The 14,358-nt window shown below is 36.8% G+C and overlaps 1 protein-coding gene across 1 annotated transcript; it reads left to right on the forward strand.

Moving 5' to 3' along the window:
- Positions 1–1,916: 1,916 nt before the first annotated feature.
- LOC121509958 (bri3 binding protein) lies at positions 1,917–10,541 on the forward strand. Its single transcript, XM_041787778.1, has 3 exons — positions 1,917–2,209; positions 6,187–6,289; positions 6,417–10,541. Exons 1-3 carry the CDS (start codon positions 2,033–2,035, stop codon positions 6,836–6,838), a joined length of 702 nt encoding a protein of 233 aa, XP_041643712.1. The 5' UTR covers positions 1,917–2,032; the 3' UTR covers positions 6,839–10,541.
- The last annotated feature ends 3,817 nt before the right edge of the window (positions 10,542–14,358 follow it).

Genomic DNA, 14,358 nt, shown 5'->3' on the forward strand with positions numbered 1-14,358 from the left:
GTGGAATAAGTTAAATATTTAGAAAAAAAAACAGTTTTTTTTTTTGTTTTTGTTTTTGGTTTTTTGGGGGGGTTTTTTTGGTATATTTTGCAACACGACAAGTGCACATTTCTGTAGAATGGCCAATTTATCCCATGTACTTTTAAATCATAGTCCAATTCTACCATCTAGTGGGTGACTCTAACCATCCATATTTTCTAAACAAGGCCAAATATGGCTGCTTTGAACAGTAAAGGGGCTGAATAATCATATTCCTATGATTAATTACCAATGCCAGTGCTTGCTTGTTTCTGTTGTCAAAACAACAGTCCCAACATTATTTGGCCTTATTGTGCCACTCTTGTCACTATTTGCAGTCTTGACCTACTTCTGCCGACTCTAAAACATAATAGCCTGCACAAAAACGCAGATAAGATTTGGATAATGAGAACTCAGGGGAAAGCAATCCAAGTAACAAGTGCTTCCCTCAGCAGTGAACTGCATCTCTGACTTTCTGTCATGTCTCATAAGCACAACAAGGTTTGGTCATTTGTTTATTAGACGAATGTTGTTCAGCCCACACAGTCAGAACAAAGTGCATCCAATAATACTGGGGGGGGGGGGGGCAGAGTCATTAAATGTTCATTCAAATGACTGTTTTCCTTTTAGTGTTCTTCTCTGCTGTAAGTCAGCACAGACAGAAAAGAAATTTAACTGCTCAGAGGTAGCAGTAATGGATATAAATGATTTAAACTAAAATTATATTATATTAAATTATATTGTATTGTATTAGATTAGATTAGATTATAAATCCATTGTCTGCATATTTGGTGTAAACATAAGGCTAATGCAAGTACTGAAATGAAGGGCTTAAATGTTGCTCATTCATGCAGTAAAAAGCAACAGTACCATTAGCTTGGCAAAAACACATTCAGATTGCATTTAAGGGAAAATGATTAAATGAAATATAAATAAGATATGTTTACATTTCAGTTACTCTTAAAGTCCCTACAAAGTGAAATCTAAACTTTGTGTCCAAACACACTACATATGTTGGAATAAGGTGGCTGTAAACGCGACAACACTGAGACCTATGTGTGATTGAATTTTGGAGTCAGACTATTTGAAAGTTGTTCACCTTTTTCCTGGCTTGGCTAATAACTTGCTGCTGTAAAATAGACTTGAGAGCAACAATCATATGTTAAACTGTTTATACCATAACCTTTTTTAAAATGTCTGGTTGTCTAAATGTTTTCTTTGCAAATAAATGTTTTTTAATCAAAAGGTCTTTAATTTTAAACAAAAAAATCAATATTATTTTGTGCTATATGTTTTGATGGTGGTGTTTTTTGGTTCTTAATTGTACATTCAAATTAAATATATTGCAAGACTTAATGCTTTCCAATCAAAAATAGATTTTATTTGATTGCAGTTTCGGAAATTAAACTCCCTATTTTTTTTATCGTCACAATTTTCAAATTTAGCCCTAAAATGTTTTTCTTTTCCCCTGCAATGTAGAAAGTTGTGTTCTCAATCCTGTTTTGTTTGATTGCATTAACAAAATTCCTGCCAGACTGAGGCAACAATCCTGCACTCAGTGAAGCTACTTTACCACTAGATGACAGCAGTACGCTTCACAAAGGTCTATCCTACTTCAAATTCATATTAAGACACACGATTCCTTCAGTGGTCATCGGAAATTACATAAATTAACATAACAACACAGGATTAAAAACTCAATGCAGTAACAAGACTTGGTGGGAACGTCGTGTAAAACAAATCGGTGACAATTCATTTACAGCCTTTCTGAGTCGATCTCAAACATTTTGCGCCATAGATTGGGAAGTTTTGCCTAAGAGAGGCTTACTACAAGTCGTTTCGGAGTGCCGGAACATAAGTTTACGACGCGTTCCTGAATGCAACACGGTCATCACCACCATCACAGCAGTCTAGCATCCCCCCCAGCAAGGTGTCACTTAGGCAGCTAACTTCTTGTTTTACGTTGCTATTTAGGAAACCATTTGTTACTCATCTCTGCCTGGGCTTTGGTATCATGAAGGGAATCAAGTTTTTCGTGGTCTTCTTGGTGCTATCCGCGTCTTTGCTGTGCACAAGCGAAGCGGCGAGGAGCAGGACCAGTAACCAGAACAGCTTTCGACGAGCAGCTAACGGCATCTACCAGACTCTAAGCAGTGTTTTCGGAGAGGACAACATCCGAGGGTTATACAAGGTAAAAGCGCGACATTTGCTTTACTTCTCAGTGTTGGAAAAAAATCGCTTTGGCGGTGTCTTGTACAAGCTAATGCTACTAGAGCCAACGCGGTGTTGTGGTTTGAGAATGGCGAGCAGGGAACAAGCGCCTGGGCCTGGCCAAGAATTTCACGGATGCCATTTTGAAAAATTAGCATTAATACCTTTTTATATTTATCTATTGTCTCAGCTGGTGTAGCATTTCCGTCAACAGTAATATTATGTGTTTTCACATGGTAAAATCATATCCCTTGCCATGCAACTTGCTGGTGTTGTCATTCATTGCAACTGTTACATTTGCAAGTGCATTTAATGTCATAATGTCAGGCTTATTTTATCCCAGGCCATAACAGCTGTTACGTTTACTACTTCTGCAAACACTAAAAAAGCTGCTCTTCCTATGGACACATACTAGCATGTGTTCTCTCATTGGCCCAACTGTACTTCCTGCATTTTTCAATCTAATGTTAGTTCCTGTCTGTGGCCGCCAAAACAAAACCACACAGATAAAAGTGAATTTAGGCTGCTCACGTTATTTACTGTCAGGGGTAAAATGTCCGCTTTTATTAGCAAATATGCCGCTACAGTCTTTCTCTAACGAAAACCATGTTAATGTGAGCCTGTTTTATCGAAAACAATATTATATTGAAAGCTCAGTTGTAGTTTGAAGTACAGATGCACAGACTGAAGGTTAGGGCTGATATCAATATCAATCTTTCTGATTTTTTGTTTGTTTGTTTGTTTATTTCTGTATCTATGATGTAATTGCATCTCCTGTTTCACCATGATAACAGATCAGGCTTTTTGCAATATGTGATTCTTCGTGCCCAGTAAAAAAAAAAATCTCTTTATTTGAATCAGCAGTTAGATAGGCATGAAACACCTCCTCAGCACAAGTTGATGGCTATATTTGGTGTGACTGATTTAACAGGATTCGTTGGTTATGCCAGCGTGCGGGTTTTTCATGCTGTAAGCGTACCTGAAGTTATTTTCTGGAGCAGATTGATGAAGAGTGAGAATGCTTACATCCTTCTGTTTTTTTCTGAGAGTTTTATGTCTGTAACCTTGACATGACAGAGAAACTAAACACAACACAGTGGCTGGGGTCATGCAACACTGTCATGTCATAAGACTTAAAAACTCTGGGAGCATTTTGCCCTCAACACTTTACATTAAAGTGTTAAACTTCCGGCTGCAGCTGCAGACTCCTGACTGAAGCCAGAGAGCACATGGGAAACTAGACTGTTTGTCTGCTTCAGTAGAAGAGGTGTTGCTAACTTCAGGACAAAACACAGCACCATAACTTGTCAGCAGTGGGAGCCTGGCTCATGTCTTGGGAGTTAGGATCCTTATTAATGAATACATAGCTTAAACCTACTGTGGCTCAATAGGTAGACTAAGTCATCTCGCTATCGGAAGGTTCTGAGTTCGATCCCCAGCTCCTGCAGTCACATCTAGATGTGTCCTTTTGCAAGACAGTTAATCCCAATTTGCTCCCACCATTTCAGCAGTACGTAAATGAGTATGGATGTGTATGAATGGGATAAGCTAATACTAGGCGTGAAACAGTGCACAAGGTTACAAGTCAGTTCATACCTCAGTTTTGGAATCATGGTTTGGTATGGGTTCAGTTCATTGATTAAAAAAATTTTTTAAAAAAAAGTGACATAAAGTCCTGAATTTGTAATCCTTATTCTAGGTTTTCCTTACTTTTTAGCTGACAGTAGTGTAGCTTAGAGTTTGACCCATCAAGTGTTACTGGGAAACTGTTATAGTTGGTACAGCCTGTGTTTTAATAAACATGAAAAAAGAGGAAAAAAGATGCAAAATAAAAAGCAACAGAGAAATAAATAGTCTTAATGTCTCCTTAAAATGATTAAAGTGATACGCAACATAAAATATGTGTGTTTTAGAGCCTTTTTAAGGTGTCATATTAATGATTTATGTCATATGTGGTGATACCATCACATACCTGTTAGTAAGCAGTAACCCATAGTTAACTTTCCTACTTTGTATGTTTTGTTATTTCTGTTTTTTCCTCTTCTTCGTTGGTTGTTTAAAAGCAGTAGCGAATAGTCACTAGCATTACCGCCATTGAGATTGGCAGGTTGCACTGCCTTCTGTGATAGCCGTTTTTCTCCATTCATACCATAGACTTTAGAAAGAATTCTTCAGACATGCATGCACCTAACTGTGACAGACGGTTTGGGATGAATATAAAAATAATGACCCCTAGATAATTCTGATGGCCAGTGCTCCATAGAAACCTCAGCCATCAGTGTATGAATGTGGTGTGTCAGCATGAATGAGTAGGTGTGACCTGTAGTGTAAAAGTGCATTGACTCGTCAGATGACTAGAAAAGCGCAATACAAGCTCATGTCCACTTACCATTTAAACAGAACATTCATCTTACTGAGTCTTACAGCTGTCAGTTAATGAAGCAACTGTTACCCATGTTCTTCACAAGTGTCATGACTGGTGAAGAACCTGGGTAACAGTTGGATGCAGAGTCTCTCCCATCTCAGCTGCTAAAGCTTGTAACTCCTTCAGAGTAGTCAAAGGTGTCTTGGTGGCCTCTCTCACTAGTCTCCTTCTTGCACGGTCACTCAGTTTGTGAGGACGGCCTGATCTAGGCAGATTTACACATGTGCCATATTCCTTCCATTTCTCGATGATGGATTTAACTGAACTCTGAGAGGTTTTCAGTGCCTTGGAATTTTTTTATCCATCCACTGACTTATACTTTTCAACACACTCTCCTTGTACATATGTATATATATATATATATATATCTTCATGGTGTGATGGTAGTAGAGCTGGGCAATTCATCGAAAAATAATTGAAACCTACATTTAGAGCCACTAACCAATGTAAACCTGCCATGTATATTATATAAATAAATAAATAACCATACATTGTTTATCTGTGCATGTTCCTTTCAATTATTTGTTTTAAAATTATACAAATATTTAAAGAAAAACAGAGTGGGAGGTTGGGGGTGGAATAATCGTTTGTTTATTGTAATCAAGGTGAAAAGTACAATTAATCGTGATTTTGATTTTTGCCATAATCGTCTAGCCCTAGCCAGGAATATAGATTATCAAGTGACCGTACCTTCCAGGGTCCTGACTGTTCTGACTGCTCACCCCCATTATCGGCCTTAAATATCAGCAAAATGTACAACTAGGCTATACCATCAGACATAGGTGGCTGCTTAGGGTGCTACACACTTAAACAGACCCCTCGTAAACCCCAATGTTTAGAATAAAGCACCAAATGTAAAACAACTACCAGACTGTTTACTTCCCCACTTCTCTCGGGGTTCTGCTTCACTCAGCCTCTATGCAAAGGAGACACTATTTATAAACTGTATATACCAAAAAAAGTGTGTATACATCTATATCTGTATCAGTGTCGGATAAAATGAATTTGGAAATATCTATGTTATCAGCAAAAAGTCCAGTATTGTACATTCCTAAAAACAGTATAACACAAGGAGCAGATTCTGTGAAGTTATAACATATCCACACTGTTATAATCTACTTAAGGGAACTTCTCTCTATCAGTGTCATTATATATGGTTGTAGCCTTGTTTACAGCTATTTATTCTCTTTTCAAGGCCATTTTTTCTTTTATTTTGACTGTAAAGTGGAGGGGGACAACAAAAAAATAATAAGAATAGAGTGGGGATAACATGCAGCACAGGTCAAGGGATGGACTCAAACCCAATACAAACAAGTGAACTGTAGCCTTTGCACATGGAGCACATGTTCTAAGTTAAACCCTTACTCCTTGCATGCATTTCTTTGTCATTAAAAGTATGTTTAAATAGGTGAGGCAAATAGTTATGCTGTTGTTAGACAGGACACACTGTCATGTATACAGTATTTCATAGTCAAGACTGATGTGAAAATTAAACACTTGGATTCTTCTGCTTGCATTTTTTGTTTCTGCAGTTTTTCTCTAAAACAACGGAGAGGTTTGTTCACGGGGTGGACTCTTTTCTCGACACCATCTGGAAGATCTGGTCTGATTTACTGGATGTGATGGGCATTGACTGTAAGTTTGAAGTTTGTGATATTTTTAACAAGCACGAAGACAGACAAGCTTTATTGAGTCTTGACAAAGCGCATTTTTGTATTTTCATGTGTTGTCTTCTCTCTCTTTCTATTTTCTCCCTGTGTAGCTTCAAACCTCAGCCACTACTTCAGCCTCACATCCCTCACCAACTCTCCAGCTCGTGCCCTTCTTCTGGTTGCTGCTGTACTTTTGGCTTACTGGTTCCTCTCCATGTTCCTGGGGGGTTTCTTTTACCTGCTGCACGCTGTGTTCGGCCGCTTCTTCTGGCTGGCGCGTGTCTTGCTCTTCGCTCTTTCTTGCCTCTACATCCTGCAGAAGTTCGAGGGCGACCCTGAGCGTGCTGTGCTGCCGCTGTGCTTCATCATGGCTGTGTACTTCATGACAGGGCCTGTGGGAGCATACTGGCGTCGGGGAGGCGGTGCAGGATCGCTGGAAGAGAAAATCGACCACCTGGACACTCAGATCAGGCTGCTCAACATCAGGCTGAGCCGCGTCATAGATGGCCTGGAACGCAGCGGGGAGCAGTAGGTGCTGGCCAGGATAACGGGGAGGGAGGGGATGTTGTTCAACCAGCTGCAGCTGATGTCAGAATGCTGTTACCAATGCACATCTGCAGCTACACAACCACTGGGTGTTTCTATTGTCAGATGGGAGACAAATCTAGATGTGAAAACAGTATTTTAACTGCTTTAGTTGATATTAATTACCTAAAAATCCTCAAAGATGTGGACGGTTGTCTTGGAGCTTACACAAATCAACCAAACAATTTTCTTTTGTTTTTCTTCTCAAGGCTTTAAAGCTTTTTGCCACATCAAATGAAACCATCAGAGATGTCCTTGATTTTCTCCTCCTTTGAGAAACTCCCAACCTAGGACTTGAATTTTTGATGTTTGGATATGTATCATCAAAGCCTATACTAAAGTATATTCTGTCTTTATTTCTGAATAACCTTAGGGTTGTGATTGTTACACAGATTTGTCTTTATTTTTTCCCAATTTTGACACTATTAAAGGTGTAAAGGGGTTGGGTTAATGATGAAGGGGACGGATAAAAACATTGTATTTCTCATATGTAAAAAAAAAAAAAATTCTTGAGATGTTAGAGAGTTGTTCATAGTAAGATTTATTTATTCCATTTTCCATCCAGATGTTAAAATCATGTAGAACTAGTTTGTTTCAGTAGCTCATCATTCAATAGTGGCAAAAGTTTGACATCAGGACCTCCTTTTCATTGTATTTGTGTATGAGTGCACACATGTAAGCATATGAATGACCTCTTTGAGTGTTTGTGATTTTAAAAAGCACTGAATCAAAAACAAAAGGTACCATGAGACTAGAAGGAAATGTGGACATGCAGCAATATCTCAGGGACTCAAACCAACACAAATCTGGAATTTGGAAAGATATGTGAAGAAGTTAACAGAAATCATCTCCATCTCTTTGAGTCACTTTACAGTTTTTAAAAGATGGCTGGCACGATGGTCTTGCATCATGGTAAAATAGTAGAGATTGCTTATTTTTCATATATCAAATCCTTTGATTCTTTTACTTTTGGTGCATTTGATTATTTGTAGGAATAAGTACCACTAGTTTAAATTGGAATAAAACACATGTTCATATTAACATTAGCACAAAGAAAGCAAATAAGTCCCACAGTTTCTCATACTAAGTTACTTCACAATGGCTGTAAGTATGCTTCACTTTTAAGTATCATAAATCCACTGCAGAAACTCAAACCAAAGCAAGTGTTAGGGAGGCAAGATATCTGCAAATATAAGTACTTTGCAGATGACGTCACACACCTGCAGAGAACTCCAGATGGGGGAAAAGAAGTGATTTCTGCTTAGAGAAGTGCCACCAAAAGGTTATATTGGTGCTGTTTGCAACTATGCCAAGGTTTCAGAAGTGTGAAAATAAAAAACATTTTTAAGTTACTTTTGTGTCCTTAAAGTTGTGACACATCTAGGCAATAATAGAAAAACTATGAAAAGTTTACAGAGAAATGACAGCAGGCATGGATTTAAAAAAAGCCTCCATCTAAAGCCTGGACCATGTTTCCTCTGCTGATATCCGTCTAGTCTTGCTCGTGATGGGAAATCATGTCTTTTCAGAGATCTGGATCATTTGACTCAGTTTAGTAGGGCTGGTTGGTTGGCTCCCAAATGGCTCTTCATTTGGCTTTTTAAATGTTGACTGAATAACGACAAAGGATGGAGGAAAGGAAACTGGCACTCAAATGGAGCTAGCTACAGTGGCTCACATTAAAGAGCCATTTTGTAGAACAGGCTCATTTGTGAACAGCACATGATTATTCAGTCAGTCGACCCACAAGAATTAATTGGTTAATTGTGAATCACCATTTCAATTGAAAGCATGTTTATGACAAACAGAAATTTTCTCAGATAGCTGCTTAGCTCAGTACAAGAGTCATCTAGACTCCTGTCTTCCTTTGTCTGGCTAGAAGACACTAGGAGGTCTGTAGGACACTTTGTGATATTGATCGCCATTCCAGGTAGATCATTTGAATTGTGGAAAACAATCATGTTTTGTAAAAGATCATACTCAATGTGTTTAGAAATTTTCTGATAACTGGAGTGTGCAGGTCCATTTAGAGCTGTAAAGTACTAACTTTCCTCCGTTCCCATTCATTCCTAATGGCTGTCCCCACTTCTAGGCCCCCATCTAGCATTTGTTTATCATCAGGATCACGTGACTTCAAACAACCTATCGCTCAAAAAGTTAAATAACAGTACAGGCAGGTATGGAAATTTCTGTGGATATTTACAGCAGATATATCAGAATAAGTAATTTTTGTTATATTGTGGCAATTTTCTGGTAATTAGGTGGTATTTTACCCCAATCCCCTAACCCCTACCCTAAAATTACTTGAAAATTATCCAGGAAGGAAATAGATAAACTGGGAATTATCCAACAATTTATATGGAATTTTGTCATCTAATTTCTTAGAAATTACTTGGTAAAATACCACCTTATTACAGAGAATTCTCACAATTTTATAAAGGTTAGGGTGAGAGGGCTAGGCCAAAATACAACCTAATTAACAGAATAGACAAAATATTCCAAGTGTTGAGATTAGGATTAGGGTAAAATACCACCAATTTACCTGAAAATTACCACGATATTACAAAGCTTTACTTGATAATTAATATATTATCACTAGGTTATTACCTCTGTAACATTACAGAGTTATTTTTTGAAAAATGCTAGCTTATTACACAGTTATCACCATGTTATTCTTGAGAAATTACAAGATAGTTTCAAGTATGCTCATAAAACCACCTAAATAAAGTGCTGCCAATATTACTTGCTAAGATTTTAGTTTTTTGCAGAATGTGATTGATTTGTCATTGTATTTGTTGATTAAATTAGGTCTTGTGCCTTTTAGTCTGTTGCAAAAATAGATTTTCATATTGTTTTATCCTATTTGGTTGTGTTGTATACTTAATGAAATAGTTTAAAGACTACATTTGATGCTATTTTTACAGGGTACTCCATAAGAAATGTACAACCAGCCTGATACATAATGACACTAAGCATGTGCTTTAGATTAGGATACTTAAAATTATCAGTACCTTTTTGATACCTGTGTTCCAAAATCAGAAAATTAATCTTTACTTGACTGCGTCATAGTGATATGTGTTAAAAAAAGGCAGATCTCCGGTCAAATTTTGAACTTAAAATGCTGCAAAATAATTATAAGCAATAAATGAGGATCAATATTATCAAACAGGTCTGGTCTTAATCTTATTTTGGGAACAATTGAAGAGACTATCTAATTTGAATGAATGCAAAGGCAACATTTCAGAACAGTGCCGGTGTATTTGTGCGTTTGCGATGGCGTACAAAAGTTTTCCTGCAATTTAAGATCATTAAAAACAAGAAATTGCCCAACACGTGGTGTTGAAACAGGTTTTAATACCATTTATTTTTTACTCAGATCACTTCAGATTTAACATTCTGATATTGTTTCAACCAGATGTAAAGCACATGCTTAGTGTACATCACTGTAGCCCTCATTCTTAGCTTGATTAGGACTTTTTTGTGTTTTTCTTTCTGCCTTTTTCAATGTTTACTGTAATATTCCGTCTTAAAACACTGGAACTTTTCCTGCCATGCTTCTGTTTTTGTCTTTTCGTATCCCGCTTGCCTCATCATCTTTTTTTTTTTTTTTTTTAAATTCAAATGAATAAAATCTGGAGTATGTAAACATGTATCTATAAAGATGACCCTAACGCTGTGCTGATACTTTAGGGGGAATCGTTACTTTCATTGTCTAATGGGAAAGAAAGACTTTAAAAAATAGGTAAAAGTGAGAAATGTTGCAGGATAGTTGAAGACACTACTGAGGCTAGTATTTATATTCTTAACACTCAAATTGACCAACTTCACAGCAACTTTCGATGCATGTGTGATACTTTTGGTGTATTTACACCATGTCTCACTGTCTAGTTAGGGTGCAATGAAGATGTACCATTGTATCTGTTATTTTGTACATTCAGCACCATGCCATGATTCCGATTTTCTCATAAGATATCATGTTTTTCATCGTTACAGTTAAATTAAGGCTTAGTGACAACAAAATGAAACCATTGAATATGTGTTTCATGTATGTTGCGTGTTTGAGAAGATTTCACCAAACACCAAGTTTATCAGCCAAAGTGATCGAGGTTTTTCTTGCATGCTTTGTTTATAATGCCTATAGTGTTCTGTTTTATTGTCTACATGTCTTTGACTGCATAGGTAGAGAAATGATCCAAAATGTGATGTGTGATGAAGTAGCTGGAAGTCAATGATGTAATGATTTTTGTTATAAATACTCAACATTGCACTGATGACTGTACTGTAAAGACCAAATTGCCATACTTGTTTTAGTTCTGTTTTCATATTACGAGGTTATCTACAAGGTTGTTGAAATCTTTGATACCACATGATTAAAAAAAAAATCATCAATGATTTAACTGACCAACGGTATCAAAAAATGCCCAAGCTTTAAAAACTCATAGATCTTCCAGGAATGCATGATGTTATCAACTTTATATTGGTAGTTAATAAACAGTATCAGCAGATATGACGATTTTTGCTGAAATTTACAGCTGATATATCACCTGAAATATTCGCCGTATACAAATAAGTTTGTGAAATTTAAGCTGGGACCAAGAGAGCAACGTCAGCTTAAGTTTATTTCTTTGTTCTCATTCCTTAACTTGTATGAACTGCAGTTTTTGGTCCGAGCAACATTTATATATCTGTATCTACATTGTAATTGGCTCAAATAAATTTGTAAATGTCAGTTTATTTGAGATCTGCAAATCTCCAATATTGTGCATCTCTAAGATCATTCAAATTTTTAATCCAGTAAGCGAGAGTACTGTCTAAGTTACACAAAATCATTGCACACATTTCTGTTTTGAATTTTATTTTCTTGATGTTTAGACCAGGGGTTTCCAAAATTTTCAGCCGATGACCCCCAAAAATTATGCTCCAGATCCCAGCGACTCCCACAAACTCTAAAGGTGGTTAAAGTGTACAATATTGCACAAAGCATCATGTACAAATTTACATTTTAGGGAGTTTTTGTACACAGTACTAACATTTAAGCACAAATCTCACTTAATTGCTATTGTTTCCTTTTAAATTAGACTCATTTTATGGATATTCTTTACAATAATGGAGAAAATATACCAGACTCTCCCTTTGGGAACCACAGATTTAGACAGTTTGCTTGAGTTTTCTGCAATTTTTGGTGAACATAAACAAGTACTGAATAAATATTGGGTGTATATTTTTGCAGGCCTAGTAATGAAATATTTATTTTTTTGTGCAGTTTAGACAGCTTGCAGAGGTTTCCTGCAATTTTAAGTAAACAAAAACAAGAAGCAACATTGGGTGCCTATTTTTGGGTGCTTGGGTATCAAAAAAATTAAAAATATTGGTTTACTTTAACATGTATTTGGGGATTATTATAACCCTGTGATAAGACTGAAAACATTTTCAGTTTCCTCAAACCCAATCATTGCATTATTTTTTTATTTAAATATATATATATATACACACACATATTTAAATTAATTTGAAGTGATAGAACTGATTTAAAAGAGATGCTTGATGCTGGTGTCTTGAAGAGTTTGGTTACAGCGTGCAACTATTGACTGGACTACAATGTGTGATTCTGAAATTATAGACTCAGTGTAACAATCCCATTGTTATTAAAGGAACAATGAATGATTTTTGTATGTAAATTGCACTGTCTTTCTCTCATCTTGTAATTATGATGTCAAGCTCTGCAAACAGATTGCTTTGTGAGACAAAAACCAGCTTGAAAACCTTCATCTCATAGAGGAGCCATTGTATACTACTGTACATCACCTCTTGGATGTTGAAAGATGTAAATAGATTCTTTCAGCTCCAGATTGATTGCTACTCTCATGTATTTATCCTCTGTTGAAACTATCATTCCATAAAATCAATGTACTGTTTGCTACTTATTCCTGATATTCCACATAGCCTGCTTTTTATAACATGCCGTGCCAATTCTGTATTTTTCTTTCAGTTATTTGTATCTGTTGAATCTTGAGTAGATGTAGATTTTTTTTATTTCATCTGTTGATATTTTTACACCTTTTTTTATCCAAATATTTCTGTATTTCAGTGACGATGTAAACACCAACCTGTTCTGCCTGCTGTTGTCTATTGGTGAGGATGAGTGTGTGTCTCTATCATAACCTGTCAATGATAAATGGTACTTTTTTCTGTGGTCTAAGTGAAAATGAGGTCCAGATTTGAATAAATTAAACACCACAGTATGAAAATGTCTGATTTGTAGATGCAGGCTGTGTCAGAAACTGCACACTTTTACACTACTCATGCTAAATGTGACGTCCTATTGGGGTTGTTGTTCATAGTGTGTAATTTTATATATGTAAGAAATCCCTAATTTTTCACTAGATTGGCCTAAATTTGGTATGGAATGGGAGGAAGCCCCCAAAATGTATTGCAGATTGCTTACACCATCCAATAGCAGCCCTAGACTTTTAGTTAACAGCCCATATACGCAAAAAGGAACAAATACAATCTCTAATACCAAAATAGTTGGAACATTGTGTAAAAAACAAGCTGAATACAGTGATTTGCAAACCCCTTCAGCCTATATTTGATTATTGCACACAAGATATTTTAAGTCAAACTAATAATTGTTATTGCATTTTGGAATTACACATCCGTTCTGAATTTGATGCCTGCAGCATGTTCCAAAAAAGTTGGGATACATGTTTTCCTCCAGCAACACCCTGTAAGCATCAGGGGACTGAGGACAGAGTTTGTAAATATTGAAGTGAAAATGTCTTCCATTCTTGCTTCTTAAGTTGATTAACAACGTGGGGTCTGTTCATGTATTTTGCACTTCATAATGCAGCACACATTTTCAATGGGAGACCGGTCTGGACTGCATGCAGGCCACTCTATTACCCTCTCTCTTTTACAATGAAGCCATGCTGTTGTAACCAGTGCAGAATGTGGCTCAGCATTGTCTTGCTGAAATAAGCAGGCACATTGCTGAAAAACATATCAAAAGCATTATGTTGCTCCACAACCTAAGTGTACCTCTCAGTGGTAATTGTGCCTTCACAGACGTGTAGAATTACTCGTGCCATGGTCACTAATACGCTCCCACACAGATACTGGCTTTTGAGATTTGCTTTAAAAGCAATCTAGATTTTTTTTCCCTCTGTAGCCATGAGGACCATTATTTCCTAAAACAATTTGAAATGTCGACTTGTCAGACCACAGTACTCTTTCCCATTTTAGGTCAGTCCTTATCAGATGAGTTCAGGCCCAGAGAAGTCAGACATGCTTCTGGATGTTGCTTTGCATGGTAAACAGTAAATGGGCTTGAGCTGATATAGCACTTTTCTTGTCATCTGACTTCTCAAAGCACCTACCCATTCACACCCATTCACTACGGAGAATAGTACCTGAATGTTGCTAAGGAGAATTCATAGTGCCTGAATGTTGCTAAGGAGAATTTGCCAC

This window comes from Cheilinus undulatus, linkage group 5 (genome assembly GCF_018320785.1).
Source record: "Cheilinus undulatus linkage group 5, ASM1832078v1, whole genome shotgun sequence".
Taxonomy (NCBI): domain Eukaryota; kingdom Metazoa; phylum Chordata; class Actinopteri; order Labriformes; family Labridae; genus Cheilinus; species Cheilinus undulatus.

Excerpts from the sequence above, each read along its gene's own strand:
- LOC121509958 (XM_041787778.1), top strand. The coding sequence starts at position 2,033 with ATGAAGGGAATCAAGTTTTTCGTGGTCTTCTTGGTGCTATCCGCGTCT. Across the intron at positions 2,210-6,186 it reads ACATCCGAGGGTTATACAAG|TTTTTCTCTAAAACAACGGA; the intron begins GTAAAAGCGCGA and ends TTGTTTCTGCAG. Across the intron at positions 6,290-6,416 it reads GGATGTGATGGGCATTGACT|CTTCAAACCTCAGCCACTAC; the intron begins GTAAGTTTGAAG and ends CTCCCTGTGTAG.